This window comes from Trichosurus vulpecula, chromosome 2 (genome assembly GCF_011100635.1).
Source record: "Trichosurus vulpecula isolate mTriVul1 chromosome 2, mTriVul1.pri, whole genome shotgun sequence".
NCBI lineage: Eukaryota > Metazoa > Chordata > Mammalia > Diprotodontia > Phalangeridae > Trichosurus > Trichosurus vulpecula.
In genome coordinates, this window is record NC_050574.1 from 45,518,987 (window position 1) to 45,541,639 (window position 22,653).

General features: G+C 39.4%; 1 protein-coding gene across 1 annotated transcript in view; it reads left to right on the forward strand.

Annotated features, from left to right (window-relative positions):
- Positions 1-352: 352 nt before the first annotated feature.
- The window catches only part of LOC118835818 (arylacetamide deacetylase-like 4), a 30,877-nt gene continuing 8,576 nt past the window's right edge, over positions 353-22,653 (forward strand). The window contains exons 1-3 of the mRNA XM_036743096.1: positions 353-517; positions 11,834-12,050; positions 19,848-19,911. Of these exons, the coding sequence (XP_036598991.1) occupies positions 353-517; positions 11,834-12,050; positions 19,848-19,911 (446 nt within the window). The remainder of the gene's footprint in view (positions 518-11,833; positions 12,051-19,847; positions 19,912-22,653) is intronic.

Here is a 22,653-nt window from a genome sequence, read left to right on the forward strand (position 1 = left end):
TTTGTACTTAGGTGTATACTTGTTGTCCCCCTCTTTAGACAGGTAGCTTTTGAGGAGGGGGGGTATCTTTTGCCTTTCTTTGTATTTCCAGGGCTTAGCTCAGTGACTAGCACTAAGTAAGTAATTAATATTTAATAAGTGTTTATTGATTGATCCGTTCAATCAGGTTATTCCAGTCTAATTCATTCAAGGGAAACAAATCTTGAGAACTTGGCAAAGCTATTGCCTATGAAGAAACTGGACAAGCGTAGTAGAGAAGGAAGAGGGAGGGAGCTTATAAAGGCACCAGGTCATTTGTCAAAGAATTTCCAAAGAGAAGCTCCCTCTCAGCCTCACTCTCAGGCAAAGCAGCATGATGATTTTGCTCTTCCTCCTCCTGGCAGGGTGCATCTTCAGTCTGGGAACTGGACTATGGGTGATCTATGAACATTTCTTTACTACAGATGTCCCTGCTGCCATTGGCCACACAATGAAGCTCCGCATCCTACACTGTACCTTTCTACTGGCGATAAATTGGGTGAGTGTTACCCAGTTGCTTGAGAAACAGAGCACCCCTGCTAAGGGGTGGGTGAATATGGGTTGAATGGGAGAGGGGTAGAGAAAGCAGGTGCTAAGTCATATAGCAGACCCTAAGTTAGGAAAGGGCCTTCCTGGAGGAGGCTGGGGCCTTGGGTAACACACAGTCTTCAGGCTGCTGTGTTTGGAATGCTTTGCATTTTCTGATGAAGAGAGGTTTCAGGAAGTTAGGTATATTGTTTATTTTTGTGTATAGGGGGACTCTTCTTATCAATGACCTCCTTGGGTTATATACCTAATAGTAGTATTTGGGGGTCCAAGGATTTGGGGGTGAAATCTTTCTGAAAAAAATAAGAGCTCAATCAATGGCTGTGGTATTGCCAAGAATAACCTGCCCACACCCTTCCCTCCTAGAGAAGTAGCATTACACAGTATGTAGAGCACTGGACTTGAAATCAGAGAGACAGGGGGTCAAATCTTGTCTCGGACACTTTCTAGCTCTATGTCTCTGGACAAGTCCCTTAACCTCTCTGAACCTCAGCATCTGTAAAATGGGAATAAGGAAGGTGCCAACCTTAGACAATTGTTATGAGGGTCAAATGAGATAATATTTGCCATTCAAACAGTTCTGTGATCTCACAGTCATGAATTATAGGAGTGACCATGAGGAGGAATAAATTGTGACTCTGGCTCTCCTGTGGACAAGGGTGAGGTTCATATCTAAGCACCTGAACTGTTTATCTCTTAACTCTTGGGTTTTGGGTTTGTCTGCAGACCAAAGGAGGTTTTTTGGTCTGGTTTGGTTTGGTTTTTGGCTGCTCAGTCTTGCAAACATTCACTCTTGATTGAGAATTTAACATATTTGGTGTCATTCTATTTTCTTCTATTGTTATATTGAAGAATGATAAGCAGTTATACCATATTTTTATAAATAAGCTGCTTCAAAATGTGATAGGTATGGAAAGTGAGGTTGTTTTGCAAGTGGGTGAAGGCATCAAGAGCCAAGAAGTTGAAAAGGTAAATCAATATATACTCTGTAACAATAAAAAAAAGGGGCAGAGCTGGGTGAGAGGTCTGGCATTACCTCAGAGTGCCCCCTCAGGTTGGGTAGAATGCATAACCACTGGGGGTTGAAAGGGAGATTAACAGTTGCACTTGATCCTTACTAATAAATAAGGGTAAGTCAGGGTCTAATGGTGAATGAATGATCAAAAACCCATTTATTAAATATTTACTATGTACAAAGGCACAGTGCTAAACACTCAGGGTACAAATAGAAAAGATAGCCTTGATTCTCAAGGGGCTCAGGTTCTAATCAAGAGGACATCACATAAGAAAGGTTTCAGGGGCAGGTCATATAGAAAGGTCCCATGGCCCTTGGAGTAGAATGGCCAAGCATATAGTAACATGTAATTTCCTGTGTAAGTCGTATCAGCTTCTGATGTTGAACCACCTGACAGGACCAAGGGCTTTGGTGGAAGAACTTTCTTTTCTGAGTCTTCAGTAGCATCTGCAGGAGGAATTACCAGGCTGTCTCCCTTGGGTCTTCTTCCCAGGATGAAAGCATTGAGGAATGGGGTGAAAGCAGGACCTGTGGTCTAGGAGGTATTGCCACTCCCAGAGGTCTTAGGTACAGAGCCACTCTCTGGAAGTACTGCCATTCCCAGGGTAACTTGGCAGGTGCTTGGCATCTGGCATTGGTAGTTGAGAAGAAGGGGGGCCCCTTCTTTACAGTGATTTCTCTCCCCAATGGTGGTTGCAAGGGCCCAGGCTAGAAGCAGGACCAGTAGTCTGGAAAGCACTGCTATTCCTAGGACTCCTGGATTCAGGATTCAAGGCTATCTCCTTCAGGGTCTGAGGGAAGGTGATGGTCAAGGTGACTTAGCTGCTGATTGTGCCTGCTGTCACTCTCTTAGGGCACTTTTCTGCCTCCTAGCTGGCAGTTGGTGGGGACAGCTGGCCCCCTCTGCACAGGAGTTGCCTCCCCAGATAATGGCTGTGGGGATGGTCTAGAAGCTGGCCTCATGGTCTGGGGCACTGCTATTCTCAATCCTCTTTGGTTTGGGGCTGTGGGCTATTTTCTGCGGAGATATGAAGGCAGATGTTGGTGGTGGTTTGCCTTGCCCGGCACATGCTGCTTCCTTTCTCTCTCTTGTTATAAGAGCTATAGCTAGTGGTTAAAGGCCTACATCAGGAAGTCCCACTTTAACATTTCTTCCTGTTTCTGCCCCCAGTTTCTTTCCCCAGTTTCTTTCCCCATGCATTTATATACAGTTTGTGGTAGAATAATTTGTATTTTTCATCATGTTGATTCCTAAGCATTAATCTCAGTATCATGGAGGGGATGTCTAAGGTCCATTACGACTCTGGTCAAAGGTCTATGTCATCCTCTAATGTGGGCCAGTTGATCATGATAACATGATAGCATGAATGTTATCCTCACTTTGAACATCAGTTTCTTGGGCTGCCCTCCTCACAGCCAAGGAAAAGCCTCTCTGCAGTTTCAACCAGAGTGAAATCAATATTATTTCCAAATGCCCCTTGCAAGGCCATAGTGAAAATGATCATGAAGTTCAATTTACTCTGGAGACAGTGAAACAGAATGGGTGTGAATAAGAGAAAGGGATAACACTTTGCACTGATTTTCCAGATTAAAGTCATAATTCCAATGTGCCTAGGACAATACTAAACCCCTAACAGGTATTTAAAATGGTTTTAGTCTATAAATATATTAACGTATGTTGAATATCAACATAATGTTTGTTTGTTGTCCTTATTTCTCAAAAAGGACCATGATATCAGGAAGGAGATGTCATGACCTGCAAGTGAGTTGGATTTAAGTGAAGGAGAGGTATGCAAAGGCACCAGCCTTGTGCTCTCCCCTGGAGCCATCTGGGTCCAGTAGCTAGATAAAGATCAGGACTACTGGAAATGGCCCTAGATGCAGTTGGAGACTTTGGCCTTTTTTAAGCTAAGGTCTTTCCCAGGTCTCAGTTTGTCTAAAGTAATGCCCATTCAGTGATTAAGGCTAGGTAAAAATGAGGCAAAGAATGGCACCTTTTACCAAGGCAAAAAATAAAATAAAATCAATCTGGGAGAGGGAGACCCTCAGGGTTTCTGGCCAAAATAGAAACAATTGCTATTTACAGTCACTCTGAGCCATAAGAATCCAAACAATGACCAAGTGAAGGCTGGGACTTATTTTTGGCCAATCAATGAGAACCAGAGTGATTTGGGTTTAAGGCATGGTCCTTAAAAAAGAAATCTAGCCCATAAACCCCAAGATATCTTGCTAGATTTCAGTGATCAAAATGTATATTCCTTTGGGCAGAGCACCCTCAGGTAAGGGTATGCATGGGTGCTTATGTGGAGAGAAGGGAGGGAGGGAAAGAGGGAAGGAAGGAAGGAAGGAAAGAAGGAAGGAGGAAAGATTTGTGTTGGCCAACTGGAACTGGCCAACTGGGTCCCTAGTAGGGCAGCTACTCCTCCTCACAGGTTGCTGTTTGTCCTTCATTCTTGAAGAGGACCATGACATCATGAAGGAGATGTGATGACTTGCAAGTGAAATGGATTTAAGTGAGAGAGGGCTGTGGAGTCACCCGCCTCATTGTCTCCTCCATGGCCAGTTGGATTCACCTCTGCCCAAAGGAATATTCACAGCAGCAGTAGCTGGGGCTATTAGCCCACAGTCTAAAGGTTTGAAACTCACCTTATTGAACTTCCAGGAGCCATGATGATAGGGGAAATTCTAAGAGCTCTCATCCTTCCCTTGCTGACCTTGAATAACCCAGAGAATACTGCCCTAGGAAAAACCCTGGAATAGAGGAGCCAGAAGTACGGGTTCAGTAGTCTTTTAGCTTGGGAAGCTAGGGAGTTGGGCCCCTTTTGCAGTGACAGAAAGAGACCAATGCAGGAAGGGAGGCATCCTAGCAAGCCCCACCTTAGCAGACTAGCAGGAGTTTCTGAGACCCAAGGGGGTGGAGCCAGAAAGTGCCAACACCAGGACCTCAGGCATGGCTTTGCAGAGCCAGGGGAATTGGCAGACACCAGCGCAAACCTATGGCTGAGGCCACTTGTGCTATATAGCACAGCCTAGGGGAAGAGGAGACTTCCAGCAGTCAGACCACCCCTCCCCCACACCTTATGCTGTGAGCTTTAGTATAACCCTGGGGGAACTCAGAAAGACTTCACTGGGTCTCAATCCTTGGCACACACCAGCCAGCTCCAGCTCAGCACCAGGTGAGCTGCAGCAGTATATAGCTTCTAGCTGACAAAACCAGAGGCCACAGCACACAAAGCCAGTAACCAGGCCCCTAGCTCCCAACACAAGAAACTTGGAACAGAGCCCCCTGGGTCCCAGAAGCAGAGATCCACTTTAAAAGCCAGGAAAAAGGCAACCACCATGAGGATGCAAACTAGAAAATTAAAGAAGACCATTGAATCATATTATAGGGACAAAGAAGCTCAAAATCCGAACTCAGGCAAGGACAGCATTGACACTATACCCACATCTGAAACCTTAAATGGGAATATGATCTGGTTTCAAGTGCAAAAAGTATTCTTGGAAGAGCTCAAGGAGGATTTTAAAAGCCAAATTAGAGAGGTAAAAGAAAAATTACAGAACCTAACAGGAGAAAATGAATCCTTGAAAAGTAAAATTGGCCAAATGGAAAGAGAGATGTAGAAACTATCTGAAGAACATAATTTGTAAAAAATTAGAATTGGGCAAGTAGAAGCTGATGACTCTATGAGGCCTCAAGAATCAGTCAAATGAAATCTAAAAATGAAAAAATAGAGCATAATCTTTCAGGCAAGGAGATGGACATTCAATGAAATAAAGGAATTCCAGACCTTCCTGACGAAAAGGCCAGAGCTCAATGGAAAATTTGATCTTCAAATACAAGACTCAAGAGAGGCATACAAAAGTAAACAGGGTGAAAAAAGGGGGAAAAACCTTGTTATTCAACAAGAGCAAATTGTTTATATCCCTATATGGAAGGATTATATTTGTTAATCTTGAGATTGGTATAGTTAGTATGACATCTAAAAGGGATATACATAGACAGAGGGTGTGGGTATAAATTAACTGATGTGATGATAAGAAACTTAATTAAGGAATATAAAGGGATTGTAATAGGAGAAGAGGTAAGGAGGTAGTAGAAAATGGTAAATTACATCACATAAAGAGGCACAATAACTATTATAGTAAAGGGAAAGAAGGAAGGGAGAAGAGAAGTGTTTGAGCTTTCCTCTCATCAGATGTGGTTCAAGGAGGGAATAACATACTCTGTTAAGTGTAGAAATCATACTTGCCCTACAGGCAGTAGGAGGAGAAAGGGGAAAGAAAAGGGGGCACAGTTAGAAGGGAGGGAAGAAATAGTGAGGAAAAAGGGTAAGATGTGGGGAGGCTGACAGAGAGGAAATATTGAGGGAGGGGGTGGTCAAAAGCAAAACTCTTTTGAGGAGTGGAAGGGAGAAGGGAGAAATAAAATCATAAACAGTGGGGGAAATAGGATGGAAAAAAAAGACACAGATAGTAATCATAACTGTGAATGTGAATGGGATGAACTCTCCTATAAAACAGAGAGGCAGAGAGCAGAATGGATTAAAAACCAAAATTATACAATATGTTGTTTACAAGAAACATTTGAAACAGGGGGATACACACAGAGTAAAGGTAAAAGGATGGAGTAGAATATATTATGCTTCAGCTGAAGTAAAAATAGCAGGGGTAGCAATCCTAATCTCAGACAAAGCAAAAGCAAAGATAGATCTAATTAAAAGAGATAAGGAAGGAAACTATGTTCTGCTAAAACGCACCATAGAAAATGAAGTAATATCATTACTTAACATATATGCACCAAGCGATATAGCATCGAAATTCTTAGAGCAAAAGTTAAGGGAGTTACAGGAAGAAACAGACAGCATAACTATACTCAACCTCCCTCTCTCTGAACTTGATAAATCAAACCTCAAAATAAACAAGAAAGAAGTTAAGGAGGTGAATAGAATTTTAGAAAAGGTAGATATGATAGACCTCTGGAGAAAATTGAATGGGGATAGAAAGGAATATACTTTTTTCTCAGTGGTATATGGCACATACACAAAAATTGACCATGTACTAGGGCATGAAAACTTCACAATCCAGTGCAGAAAGGCATAAATAGTCAATGTATCCTTTTCAGATCATGATGAAATAAAATTATTTGTAATAAAAGACCATGGAGAGATAGACTAAAAATTAATTGCAAACTAAATAATCTAATCCTAAAGAATGAGTAGGTCAAACAACAAATCATAGAAACAATCAATAACTTCATTCAAGAGAATGACAACAATGAGACAGCATACTAAAACTTATGTGATGCAGTGAAAGCAATTCTTAGGGCAAGTTTTATATCTCTGAATGCTTACATGAATAAAATAAGATAAAAAAGAGATCAATGAATTGGGCATGCAACTGAAAAAGCTAGAAAAACAACAAATTGAAAATCCCCAATTAAATACCAAATTAGAAATACTGAAAATCAAAGGAGAGATTAATAAAATTGAAAACAAGAAAACTGTTGAACCTAATAAATAAAATTAAGAGCTAGTTTTATGAAAAACAACAAAATTGATATAACTTTGGTCAATTTGATTTAAAAAAAGAAAGAGGAAAACTAAATTATCACTATCTAATATGAAAAGGGTGAATTCACCTCCAATGAAGAAGAAATTAAAACAATAAATAGGAATTATTTTGCCCAATTGTATGCCCATAAATTTGATAGTCTTAGAGAAATGGATGAATATTTACAAAAATATAAATTGCCCAGATTAACAGAAGAGGAAGTAAAATACCTAAATAATCCCATCACAGAAGAAGAAATTGAACAAGCCATCAATGAACTCCTTAGGGAAAAATCTCCAGCACCAGTGAATTCTATCAAACATTTAAAGAACAATTAATTCCCATACTATATAGACTATTTGGGAAAATAGTCAAAGAAGGAGTCCTACCAAATTCTTTTTATGACACAAATATGGTACTAATACCTAAACCAGGAAGAGTCAAAACAAAGAAAGAAAATTATAGACCAATTTCCCTAATGAATATAGATGCAAAAGATTTAACTAAAATATTAGCAAAAAGATTACAGGAACTTATCACAAGAATAATACACTATGACCAGGTAGGATTTATTCCAGGAATGCAAGGCTGATTCAATATTAGGAAAACTGTCAGCATAATTGATCGTATCAACAACAAAACTAGCAGAGACCATATAATTATCTCAACAGATGCAGAAAAAGCTTTTGACACAATATAATACTCATTCCTATTAAAAACCCTAGAAAGCATAGGAATAAATGAAGACTTCCTTAAAATTATAAGTAGCATCTACCTAAAACCATCAGTAAGCATTATTTGTAATGGCAATAAAAGCTAGATGCATTTCCAATAAGACTGGAGGTGAAACAAGGATGTCCATTATCACCCCTATTATTCAATTTGGTACTAAAAATGTTAGCTTTAGCAATAAGAGAAGAAAAAGAAATTGAAGGAATTAGAATAGGTAAAGAAAAAACTAAGTCATCACTCTTTGCAGATGATATAGTTATTTACTTAGAGAATCCTGGAGAATCAAGTAAAAAATTACTTGAAATAATAAATAACTTGAGCAAAGTTGCAGGATATAAAATAAACCCACATAAATCCTCAGCATTCCTATATATTACTAACAAAGCCCAACAGCAAGAGATAGAAAGGAAAATTCCATTTAAAGTTACTGTAGACAGTATAAAATGTCTGGGAGTCTACCAGCGAAGACAAACCCAGGGCCTATATGAACACAATTACAAAACACTTTTCACACAAATAAAATCAGATCTAAATAAATGGAAAAACATCAGTTGCTCATGGTTAGGCCAAGCTAATAAAATAAAAATGACAATTTTATCTAAATTGATTTACTTATTTAGTGCCATACCAAACAAACAACTAAAAAATTATTTTATAGAGTTGGACAAAATAATAACAAAATTCATCTGGAAGAACAAAAGGTCTAGAATATCAAGGGAATCAATGAAAAGAAATGCTAGTTAAGGTGGCCTAGTCATACCAGATATTAAACTGTATTATAAAGCAGGACTCATCGAAACTACTTGGTACTGGCTAAGAAATAGAGTGGTGGATCAGTGAAATAGGATAGGTACACAAGATGCAGTAGTCAATGACTATATAGCAATCTACTCTTTGATAAATCCAGAGTCTAGCTTCTGGGTTAAGAATTTACTATTAAAAAAAACTGTTGGGAAAACTGGAAAATAGTTGGTGGAAACTGGGCATAAACCAATATTTTATACCATATACAAAAATAAAGTCAAAATGGGTTCATGATTTAGATATAAAGGCTGATATTATAAGCAATTTGGGAGAGCAAGGAATAGTTTACCTGTCAGATTTATGGAGAAGGGAAAAATTTATTACCAAACAAGAGACAGATTTTGATTATGTTAAATTGCAAAGTTTTTGTGCAAACAAAAGCCAATGGAACAACGATTAGGAGGGAAGCAGAAAATTGGGAATTTTTACAACCAGTGTCTCTGATAAAGGCCTCATCTCTAAAATATACAGGGACCTGAGTCAAATTTATAGGAATACAAGTCATTCTGTAATTGACAAATGGTCAAAGGATGTGAACAGATAGTTTTCAGAGGAAGAAATTAAAGATATCTATAGTCATATGAAAAATGCTCTAAATCACTATTGATTAGATAAATTCAAATCAAAACAACTCTTAGGTACCACATTTCTTCTGTCAGATTGGCTAACATGACAAAACAGGAAAATGATAAATGCTGGAGAAGATGTGGGAAAATAGGAACACTGTTACACTGCTGGTGGAGTTGTGAACTGATCCAGCCATTCTGGAGAGCAATTTGGAACTATGCCCAAAGGGCTATAAAAATGTACATACCCTTTGACACAGCAATACCACTTCTGGGACTGTATCCCAAAGAGATCATAGAAGTGGGAAATGGACTCGTATGTACAAAAATATTTATAGCAGCTCTTTTTATGGTGGCAAAGACTTAGAAATCAAGGAGGAACCCATCAATTGGTGAATGGCTAAACAAGCTGTGGTATATGAATGTAATGGAACACTATTGTGCTATAAGAAATGAGAAGCAGATGGACTTCATAATAACCTGGAAAGTCTTACATGATCTGATCTTGAGTGAGGGGAGCAGGACCAGGAGAACATTATACACGATTACAGATATAATGGTATCTGTGATGACTAACTTTGATAGACTTGGCTCTTCTCAGCAATACAAGATTCAAAGACAGCTCCAAAAGACTCATAATGGAAAAGCTATCCACATCCAGAGAAAGAATTACAGAGTCTGAATGCAGATTGAGGCAAACTATTTGCTCCCTTTTTTTTTCTTCTTTTTTGGTTTTGTTTCTTCTTTCTCATGGTTCATTCTATTGTTTATAATTCTTCTTTACAACTTAACTATTGTGTAAATAAGTTTAATGTGAAGGTATATGTAGAACCTATATCGGATTACATGCTGTCTTGGGGATGAGGGGGAAGAGAGGGAGAGGGAGAAAATTTGGAATTCAAAAACTTGTAGAACTGAATGTTGTAAACGAAAAATAAAAAATAAATTAAAAAAAAAAGAAAATAAATCCAAGCATTCCATCTCAGAAGGAAAGGTTTTAGTTCCTATAGTAATCCTAGAACAACTCTACTCACCTAGGATTGCCTGGAAGTCACCCCTCACCCTCAGGTGAGAAACTAAACTATCCTAGGTGAAAACTCTTCCATGATTTCATTAATGCATGAGTCATTCTAACTGGAACATGGACAAAATTTCTAGGCGTCCTTTTCTCCACACAGGATACCAAAATGTCCCCAGGGGTTTCTGACATAGATGATCTGAAGTCCCAGAGCAATTTCCTCTAGGTCCCTATACCAAAGGACACCAGAAATTTTCCCCAAGAGATTCCTGACACTCTAAGGGCAAACCTATTAGAATTCCAAACTCAATAATAGCACAAGTTGTCTCAGTACGTAAGGAGAGCAATATAACATAATCCCCCAAAAGAGAGAGGCTGCCAAGAAAAGGAAGGAAATGAGAATTTATGAAGAACCTACCAATGTGGCAGGCAATGTGCTAAGCACTCAGATGAGACCTCAGGACCTCCTGCCTCCAGGCCCAGCACTATCCATAGCCACTTAGCTGTCAACTAGCCCTGTGAAAGGGCTTAAGCATTTAGGTCTGATTATTCAGGATTTATAGGCCAACAGTCCACCTATACCTTGAAGACTGGCAGTCCTTAAGGATCTCACAATACAGCAAACATTCTAGGTCTATTTAAAAGCAGAAGGAATATAGAAACATCTGTCAGCTGGAATTAGCGTTCTAAGGCCATGGAATCCCAGCCTTTCAAAGATTCTGTAATATAGCAGCTATTGATATTTAAACATTCAAAAATGCAAAAATTACCTCAAAAGAAACTGTTCTGGTATGCAAAGGATACACATGAGGGAGAGAAAGAGAGAGAGAGAGAGACAGAGACACACATACACAGATTGTAGGATAAAGATAGGGTGATAAGATAAAGAGTGGGAAAAAGAAAACAATTTGCAAAGTTTTATTTAGTGGATCTCCAAAGCTAAGTTATCTGATAATGAAAGTCTAAGATGAAGAATTTTCCCAGGAAATCCCCACAAATTTGAAGGGAATAATTATATCCTAAATGAGGCCCCACATGTAGCCTGTATTAACCATGGCTATCCTTATCCCAACCCTTGCTCATATGAATGAGTCAGGTCGTCCAGGGCAAGACTACATCTGCCCATCAGGGTTCCAGGGGTACTCCTAAGAGGGCAAGGGTGATTCTAATTCTTTCAGCTAAAGGCTTAATCCAGTGTATTTTCACCAATGACAACTTCAAGTACTTAGCACTGCAGTTTCATTTGAACAATTAAAATAATTAGTTTTTATAATGGGATTTCAATGAAAAGAAATATAGCAAGAGAAATAAAATATTCCCGTTCTCCCAAGTACATCCTGGCTAACCATTTGGCAAATGTGTGATATCTGTTAAGTATGAAATAGAATGAGGGAGTGTGGATGGATCTGTGAAAAGTAGTCACTAATACTAGTCATTAATACTAGAAAAACAGCTTCAAATATGTACAAAGATGACATCACAGGATCAGAACCAGCAAGATCAACTGTGATTACAACTGCCCAGAATGATCCAGCAGTGCCTGAAACCAGACTCTTTTAACCGATTTCCTCTTTCTTCTAACAGGGGAAGATTTGTGAGAAGCTGGGAATCTGCTCAATGCCAAAATTTGTCCGCTTTTTACTGCAAAGAATTCCAATCAAGAAGGACCCAAAGCTCATGGTAAAGAACCTATGCTTTGGGACAGTACCTGTGAGGTTGTATCAGCCAAAGGCAATGTCTGCAAGCCTCCGGAAAGGAATTATCTTCTTCCATGGAGGTGGCATGATAATTGGGAGCCTGGGTAAGATCTAATTTCCTTTGACCTTTTAAGAGATCAGATCCACCTAAGCATTGTTCCTTTATCCTGGTCACACTGGGAGTATCCTGATGCTATGGAAAACGTTAAATTGGAACTTTCTTCAAATGGTCATATCAAGGGTACCTGAAAAAGGCTAATGCTATTTAATACCAAAAAGAACCCCTAAAACACTAGACTTGATAGGCTGATTGATCTCCATGGGTTGGGAACCTGCAGCCTGAAGGCCACAGGTGGTCCTATAGGTCCTTGGGTGCAGCCTTTTGACTGAGTCCAAGTTTTACAGAACAAATCCTTCTATTAAGGGGATTTGTTCTGGGAAGTTTGGATTCAGTCAAAGGGCTACACTTGAGGACCTAGAGGGTCACATGTGGCTATGAGGCCATAGGTGCCTCACCCCTGAACCCAACCTTAGTGCCTGGCTCCTCATATCTGGAATGCTCTCACTTCTAACCTCCACTTAGTTTCCCTGGCTTCCTTCAAGATTCACTTAAAATCCTACCATCTGCAGGATGCTTTTCTTGATTCTCCCTTCTACCCCTACAGCTCCAGTGTGATTTAAGATTTGTTGCTGTTGTTCAGTCATTCAGTTACATCCGACTTTTCATGATCCCATGGACCATAGCACACCAGGCCTTTCTCCTCTACTGTCTTCTGAATTCTGTCCAAGCTCATGTTCATTGCTTCCATGACACTATCTATCCATCTCATACTGTTCCATCGCTTTTCCCTTTTGCCTTCAGTCATCCCCAACAACAGATCGTTTTCCAATGAGTCCCATCTTTTAATTCTGTGGCCAAATTAGTTAAGCTTCAGCTTCAGTATTTGACCTTCCAGTGAATAGTCTGAGTTAATTTCTTTAATTACTGACTGATTTGATCTCCTTGTTATCCAAAGGCTCTCAAAAGTCTTCTCCAGCTCCGCAATTCAAAAGTGTTGATTCTGCAGCACTCAGCTTTCCTTATACTCCAGTTCTCACAGCCATACATTGCTATAGGAAAAACCATAGCTTTCACTATATGAACTTTTGTCAACAAGGTGATGTGTCTGCTTTTTAGTATGCTGTCCAGATTTGCCATAGCTCTCCTTTCAAGGGCTGTCTTTTAACTTCATAGCTGCAGTTGCCATCTGAAGTGAACTTTAAGCTCAAGAATATAGAATCTGACACTGCTTCCATCTCTTCTCCTTTTATTTGCCAAGAAGTGATGGGACCACTTGCCAATAGTTTAGGTTTTTTATGTTAAACTTGAAGCCAGCTTTTACACTCCCCCTTTTCACTCTCATCAATAGGCTTCTTAATTCTTCATTTTTCTCCCATTAGAGTGGTATCCTCTGCATATTTAAGACTGTTGATATTTTTCCTGACAACCTTAATTCCAACTTTTTATTCATCCAACCCAGCATTTCAAATGAATTACCTGTATATAACTTAAATAAATAAGGTAACAATATACATTCTCATCACGCTCCTTTTCAAATCTTAAACCAAGCAGTTGTTCCATGTTCAGTTATTGGCCCACATACAGGTTCCCCAGGAGACAAGTAAAATGATCTGGTACTCCCATCTCTTTGAGAACTTGCCACATTTTGTTGTGATCAACACAAAGGCTTTGATGTAGTCAATGAAGCAAAAGTAGATTTTTTTTTTCTGGAATTCCATTGAATTTTCCATAATCTAGTGAATGTTCACAATTTGGTGTCTAGTTCCTCTGCCTCTTTGAAAACTAGCCTGCTCTTCTGGTAATTCTGGGTTCATATATTGCTGAAGCCTCACTTGGAGAATCTTAAGCATAACCTTGCTGGTATGTGAAATAAGCACAATTGTCTGGTAATTTGAACATTCTTTGGTATCTCCCTTCTTTCAGGATTAAGACATAAACCGATCTTTTCCAATCCAGTGGCCACAGTTGCATTTTCTAAATTTGCAGGCATGTCGAGTGTAACACTTTAACAGCATCATCTTTTAGGATTTTAAATAGCTTAGGTGGAATTACATCACCTCCATTGGCCTTATTTTTAGCATTGCTTCCTAAGGGCTACTTGACTTCATTCTCTAGGATGTCTGGTTCTAGGTCAATAACCACACCTTTGTGGTTATCAATGATGTTAAGATCTTTCTTGTATAATCTTTCTGTATATTTTCCCCACCTCTCCTTATTCTCTTCTGCTTCTGTTAAGTTCCCACCATTTTTTGTCTTTTATCATGCCCATTTCTACACATTGTTGTGTTCATTCTTCATTTTTGAAGAGAACCATGATACCAGGAAAATGATGACATGACGTGCAGTTGACTTTTTTTGAGGCAGGGCTGTGCAAAGTCACCAGCCTCACTTTCTCCTCTAGAGTCATCTGAGTCTAGTGGCCTGAGATTCATCAGGCCAACTGGAGATGGCTCAGGATGCAATGGGAGACCTTGGCCCTTTCGGTCTAGGGCCTTTTCAGGTTCTCACTTTGAATGAAGTAATGCTCATTCAGTGGATAGGCCTCTTTAAGAAGTGAGTCAAGGAGTGGCACCTTTAATTAGAAAAAAGAGAAAAAAAAATCAAACTGGGAGGGGAAGACCCTCAGGGTTGCTAGTCAAAAGAAAAACAGTTACCATTGACATTCACTCTGAGCCAGGAGGGCCCAAAATACAGCCATTAAGTGGAGCTTGGGCAGGGACCTATTTTGGTCCAATCTATGAGCTTCAGAGTGAAATGGGTCAGAAAAAAGAAAGAAAGAATAAGAAGGAAAGAAAGAAGGAAAGGAAGGAAGGAATCCAGCCAGTAAAGCCCAAGTTAACAGGGGATCTTCCAGCCATCAAAATTTTCCTCCCTTTGGAGAGGAGGAGAGGGAGAGGATGAGCTGAGTTACCCAACTGGCTGGGTCCCCATTCATTGAAGAGAACTATGACATCAGGAAAATGATGACATGACTTGCAGCTGACTTTGATTTGGGTGAGGAAGGGCTGTGCAAGGTCACTAGCCTCACTTTCTCTTCTAGAGCCATCTGGGTCCAGTGGCCTGCTATTCATCAGGATGACTGGAGATGGCCCAGGATGCAATGGGAGACCCATTTCTGCATGAAATGTTCTCTTGATATCTCTAACTTTCTTGAAGAGATCTCTTAATTTTTCCATTCAATTGTTTTCTTCTATTTCTTTGCATTGCTCATTTAAGAGAACTTTCTTATCTCTCCCTGCTATTGAATTCTGCATTCAGCTAAGTATATCTTTGCCTTTCTCCCTTATATTTTGCATTCTTTCTTTCCTCAGCTATTTGTAAAGCTTCATCAGATAGCCTTTTTGCTTTCTTGCTCTTCTTTTTTCTTTGGGATTTTCTTTTCTTTTCTTTTCTTTTTTTTTTTTGCTGCTTCCTGCTACACAATATTGTGAACTTCTGTCCATAGTTCTTCAGGCACTCTATCTACCAGATCTAATCCCTTAAATCTATCCCTCAATTCCATTTCATATTCTTAAGGAATGTTATTTAGGTTATACCTGTATGGTCTGATGATTTTCCCCACTTTCTTAAATTTAAGTCTCAATTTTGAAATGAAAAGCTCAAGATCTGAGGGAGCTCCAGGTTTTGTTTTAACTGACTGTATAGTGCTTTTCCACCTTTGACTGTAATATATATAACGAATCTGATTTCAATATTGACCATCCAGTGATGTACATGCACATAGTTGCCTTTTTGGCTGTTGAAAAAGAGTGTTTGCTATGACCAGTGAGTTACTGTGACAGAACTCTATTAGTCTCTGTCCTGCTTCATTTTGTACACCAAGGTCAAATTTGCCTGTTATTTTGATTATCTTTTGATTTCTTACCTTAGCACTCCAATTCCCTCTGATAAATGTGACATCTTTTTTTGCTATTACGTCTAGATGTTGTAGGACTTCCTAGAATTTATTCACTTTGGACTCAGCATCTGTGATTGGATTACAGATTTGTATTACTATGATGTTGAATGGTTTGCCCTGGATAAGAACAGATACCATTCTGTCACTTTTGAGATTATACCCCAATACTGCTTTTCTCACCCTTTTGTTGACTATGGGGCTACTCCATTTCTTCTAAGAGATTCTTGTGCACAGTAGCTAATATATGTAATGATCACCTGAATTAAATTCACCCATTGCCATCCATTGAAGTTCACTGACACCTAGAATATCTATGTTTAATCTTTCGATCTTCTGTTTGACCATATCAAGCTTACCTTGGTCCATAGATCTTACAATCCAGATTCCTACACAATATTGATCTTTACATCATTGCACTTTCCTTTCATCACTAGACACATCTACAGCCAAGCTTCCTTTTGGCTTTGGTCCAGTCACTTCACCAGTACTGGAGACTTGTGGTTGTCCTCCATACTTCTCCAGTAGCTTATTGGACACCTTCCAACCTGAGGGGGCTCACCTTCCATTGTCATATCTTTTATCATTTTAACACTGTTCATTGGGTTTTCTTGGCAAAGATATTGGAGTGGTTTGCCATTTCCTTCTCCAGTGAATCACCTTTTATCAGAACTCTCTACTATGACCTGTCCACCTTGGGTAACCCTGAATGGCATAGCTCATAGTTTCATTGAGCTACGGAAGCCCCTCTGATATGACAAAACAGTGATCCAGGAGGGGCCCTTCATTGCTTAGGGTCATTCATAAAGACACCACTTCTTCCATCCCACTAAAAAAGGACACTTTCTAATAATTAGAGGACATTCTTACTTGGCAGCAGAAGCTGATTTAGTCCCAAGGTCTGAAATGGTCTATACAGCAAGGATTTCCAAAGTTGGAGTCAGGCTCCACTCCCTGTCTCCTAAGGTTTTGTAGCCTGACTCTGAGAAACGTGTGATCCATCAGTCACAGGGTTGGAAGACAAGTGGCATCTCCCCCATCTTCATTAACTTTGTTAGGCAAATATGCCTGGCTCCAATACAAGCAAACCTATCCTTATACCCCAGCACTCTGTCTTCTCCCTTTGGTTTTTTTAAATTGTTTTTTAAAATTAAAACAAAAAGTTTTAAATATTTGTTTTTTTTAAATTTTGAGTTGTAAATTCTTTATATTCCTCCTTACCTGCCCCCCCCCTTTAGAAGGCAAGCAATTTAATATAGATTATACATGTATTGACAACGATCTACATAGGTTGCCAACAAAGGTCCATATAGTCAAAGCCATGGTTTTTCCAGTATGGCTTTGTGAAAACTAGAGTATAACAAAAGCTGAGCACTGCAGAAACAACACTTCTGAATCGTGGTGCTAGAGAAAACTTTTGAGAGTCCCTTGGATAACAAGGAGATCAAATCAACCCATACTTACATAAGTTAATTCACACTATTCACTGGAAGACTGAATACTGAAGCTGAAGCTTAAATACTATGCCACAAAATAAGAAGACAGGATTCACTGGGAAGGAACCTGAGGTTCAAAAAGATTGAAGGCAAAAGGAAAAGGGGGTGGCAAAGGGTAAGATGGATAGATAGTGTCAGGGAAACAATGAACATGAACTTGGATAAACTTTGAGAGGATAGAAATGCCTGGTGTGCTATGGTCCATGGGGTCACAAAGAGTTGGACACAACTGAACAACAAACAAAATACTTGAGTAGTCATGCAAAACATTTCCACATTAGCCATATTGCAAAAGAAAACAGACCCAAAAGAACCCCTATGAATAATAAAGTTGAAAAAAGTATCCTTCAATCTGTATTCAAACTCCAACAGTTCTCTGTCTGGAGGTGGACAGCATTCTTGCTTAGGCTAGCTAAGTTGTTCACAGATGATCATTGTTCAATACTGCTGTATAATGTTCTCCTGGTTCTGCTCATTTCACTTTGTTTCAGTTCACATAAGTCTTTCAGGTTTTTCAGAAATCCATCAGCTCATCATTTCTTATAGCACAATAGAATTCTATCACAACCATATACCACAACTTGTTCAGCCATTCTGCAACTGATAGGCCTCCCTTCAATTACCAATTCTTTGCCACCACAAAAAGAGCGGTTATAAATATTTTTGTACATGTAAGTCCTTTTCCTTTTTCTTTGATCTCTTTGGAATACAGAACTAGTAGTAGTATTACTTCTCCCATTGCTTCTAAAGCTCCCAAACTAATCTTCTCAGACTGTTATTGATCTTTTAGGGCAGTAAAAATCTAAACTAACCACTACCCACAGAATTTGAGCACGTGTCATAGGGAAACATTCTGCCTTCTCCTTCTTATCCCAAGATCATTTCAAGGCTTCTGTAGGCCCCTTCAGAAGGCAGGTTCTGCATTTGGGGGCAGTGACTAGTGAGTAAGAGGTCTTCCTCCTTTCTGGTCTCCCCCCTCCCCCACACACTGGATGAGCAGGTATGAATGGTCTGTGATCTTGTTCATAGATGTTACATTGTTCCCCTGACAAACACACCTCTCTTCCAAACTTCTCCTTTTACTGTGGAAGGCACCACCATCTTTCCAGGCACTCAGGTTTTCACAACTTTATCTTTGGCTTCTCATTTTTCCTCACCTTACCCCTTCCCCATATCTAATCCAATCAGTTGCAAAATCTTGGGTTCTATCTTCACATCTCTTAGACCTTCTCTCTACTCACACAGACACTATTCTACTTTAGGCTCTCAACATGTCTCGCCTAGACTACTAGATCCTAGTTGGTTTTCCTGCCTTAAACTTCTCCCCTCTCCATATAGCTCCATCCTCCACATAGCTGTCAAAGTGATCTGAATAAAATAAAAAGTCTGACCATGTCACTCTCCTACTCAGTATCATCCCTCCCTCCCTCCCTCCCTCTCTCTCTCTCTCTCTCTCTCTCTCTCTTTTTCTCTCTTTCTCTCCATCTTTCTTTCTTTCTTTCCCCTGCCTGAGACTCATGGGGTCAGAAAAGATTTTAAGAATCATCTGCACTAATCTTTTCATTTTAAAAATGACAGCATTCTAATAAGATTTAGAGCTAGAAGGGTCCTTGGAGATAATCTAATTTATTCCCATAGTTTATAGAAGGGGGCCTCTGTAAGTCCCTTCATATAAATTTATAACAATGAATTTCTCCCATTTATGCCCTCTACATTTCCCTAAGCCCAACTTCCTCCATGGAAGCCATAGGGAGAGTAACTAGACAGCATTAGCAGTCTGAAATTATTACATGCCTTGGGTAAGTGGCTGAGAGGCTAGCATTTCCAAAATGGCAAAAATATCCTAGCTTTGAGATCTGAGAGCAAAAGACTAATAGTGACAAGTAAGTTCTTTCATGTTCCTCTTCTCCTCACCTTATTGTTATGTAGAGTCAATTAGGCTGCCACTTTAGTCATATGTTGGGGTGGGCAATCTTTTGAGTACGATGAAGAAACCAGAATCTTCCCTTTGAGGCCTTGTAACCAAGAGTTCCCATAACAACCGGTCAAAAAAAAAAACTTAGTTAAATCAATGAATGGATTTTCTTTTTTCCACAAAGGACACACTACTGGTTAAACTTAAAAACAATTAGTTGCCTCAAATTGATTGTTTTATCTGGTTATTCTGCAATCATGTAGGTATTGCCAGCCAGGAACTATAGCTTTAAAGAAACATGAAAGATGAAGTGAGTTGTACAAAGGGATAGAACAGAGAGATTACACAACAAGTTGTTGTGTAACACAGGAGGTTGAGTTAAATTTGTATAATACAAATGTGTTATACATCGCTTAGCGTAATCACTTATAGGTTGCAACTCAGGGTTGCAGGATGAGAAGTGTGGGAGAAGTGGCAGTGGGTAGGAGAGATAAGCTTGCTCCAGGCTATTAATGAAAACTCTTTATCTTTCAGATGACTACAATAGCTTTTGCTGCTACTTGTCCAGGGACACTGACTCAGTGGTTCTGTCAGTTAGGTGAGTAAGGGAAAAAAATGAATAAGAAGGGAAGAAGTGGTCAAGTAGGTATGTTGTTTGGGAAATGGAGGGAGAAGAGAGGAGGGCCTGAGACTAATCAAAGAGGAAGAATCCCTTTTTCTACATTAAGGATTCTTGATCTAGGATCTATGAGGTTTTTTTTATAACTATATTTCAAAATAATTACTTTCCTTTTTAATTCAATGTATTTTACCTTATGAATTTAAAAATATTCTAAGAAAGTGCCTTAGCATAGCCAGGGAACTGGCAGACTCTAGCCCTAAGAACCACCACCTGTTTCACTATATTAGCCACACAAAAAGGCATCCTCCAGTGGTCAGATCTCCATGTGCTTCAGCACAGCCCAGGGCAAATAGGTATCTTCGAGTGGCCAGACCTCCACATGCTTCAAGGTAGCCCCAGAGAAATACAAAAACACCTCAACAGGCTTCAGATCATGCCAGACACCACCACTAGGACCCTAGATCAGCACCAGGTAAGCTGCCTCCAGCAAGGCCAGCCATCCCCAACCCCACCCCCTCAGCAGAGAACCAGACATGAGGGTCCCCTGGGAGCTTCAGGACAACATCAGCACAGCACCAGGTAAACAGAAAGGGTTGCAGCCACTGGCACAAAAAGCAATACCAGGTACAGAGCTCAAATTTAAAAGAAAGGAAAAAGACGCCCCAGAATGAGAAAAAAACCAACAAAAAAAAAGAATATGACCATAGAAAGTTATTATGGTAACAGGGAAGACCAAGATACAAACTCAGAAAAGGACAACAATATCAAAACACCTATGGGCAAAACCCTAAAGAAAAATGGGAAATGGTCTCAAGCACAGAAGAACTCATGGAAGAGCTCAAAAAGGAGCTTAAAAATCATATGAGATGAGTGGAAGAAAAAATGGGAAAAGAAATGAGAGTCATGCAAGAGAATTATGAAAAAAGACTCAACAGCTTGGAAAACTGCTTGAAAAGTAGAACTGGCCAAAGGGAAAAGGAGATACAAAAATTCACTGAAGAAAACACCTCCTTAAAGAATAAAATTGGCCAAATGGACAAGAAAGTACAAAAGTTAGTTAAAAGTTAAAATTGGGCAAGTGGAAGCTAATTACTCTATGAGACATCAAGAATTAGACAAATTCAAAAGAATGAAAAAATGGAAGAAAATGCAAAATACCTCATGGGAAAAACAACTGACCTGGAAAATAGATCCAGGAGAGAAAATACCAAAATCATTGGACTACCTGAAAATCATAATTATAAAAAAGACCTAGATAGCATCTTTCAAGAAATTATCAAGGAAAATTGCCCTGATGTCCTGAAACCAGAAGGCAAAATAAGCATCAAAAGAATCCACAGGTCACCTCAGGAAGGAAAGCCCCAAATAAAAACTCCAAGGAACATTACAGCCAAATTTCAGAACTATCAGGGCAAGGGAAAAATATTACAAGCGGCCAGAAAGAAACAATTCAAATATCAGGGAGTCACAATCAGGATCACCCAGGACCTGGCAGCTGCAACATTAAAGGATCTGAGGTCATGGAACAGAATATTCTGGAAGGCAAAGGAGCTAGGACTACAACCACGAATCACTTACCCAGCAAAATTAAGCGTAATACCTCAAGGGAAAAAATGGTCATTCAATGAAATAGAAGGACTTCAAGCGTTCATAAGGAGAACATCAGAACTAAACCAAAAAATTTGACCTCTGTTATCAAGGCCCAAGAGAAGCATAAACAGGTAAAAAGGGAAAAGAAAACATGAGGGAAGGTGATACTTGTAACTATTAAAAATTGTATAACTAACAGTACAGTTATGATGAATATATATAGACAGATGATACAGGTATAAGGTGAATTTGAGAGAATGAGCAAAAAAAAAATTAAGAGATGAAAAAGAGAAGTACAAAGGGTCCAGAAGGAGGGGAGAGGTAGAAAGGGGCAAATTATCTCACATGAAGAGGTAAGAAAGACCTTTTACAGTGGAGGGGAAGATTGGAGGGTGGACGATGGGTATTGCTTGAACCTTACTCTCATCAGTATGGCTCAACGAGGGAATCATATACACAATCAGTTGAATACAGAAATCTATCTTACCCCACAGCAAAGTAGGAGGGGAGGAAATTAAGTAAAGAGGCAGCGGGGAGTACGACTGACATAAGGGAGGGCAGATCAAGGGAGGTGGTAGACAAAAGCAAAACACTGGTGAGAAGGAGAAGGGTGAAAGGAGAGAAAGGACAAACAGGAGTAAGAATAGGATGGAGGGAAATACACAGGTAGTAATCAAAATTGTGAATGTATATGGAATGAACTGTCCCATAAAATGGAAGCAGATAGCACAATGCATCAAAAATCAGAATCCTACAATATGTTCTTTACAAGAAACACACTTGAAGTAAAGAGAGATACACTGAGTAAAGTAAGGGGCTAGAGCAGAATCTATTATGCTTCAGCAGAAGAAAAAAAAAGCAGGGGTAGCAATCCTGATCTCAGACAAAGCAAAAGCAAAAATATACCTAATTAAAAGAGATAAGGAAGGAAACTACATCTTGCTAAAAGGCACCATAGACAATGAAGCAATATCAATACGAAATATATATGCACCAAGTAGTATAGCATCCAAATAAATTTTTAAAGGATAAATTAATTGAAGTACAGGAAGACATAGACAGCAACACTATACTGGTGGGGGACCACTAGTCCCCTCTCAGAAGTTGAAAAGTCCAACCAAAAAATAA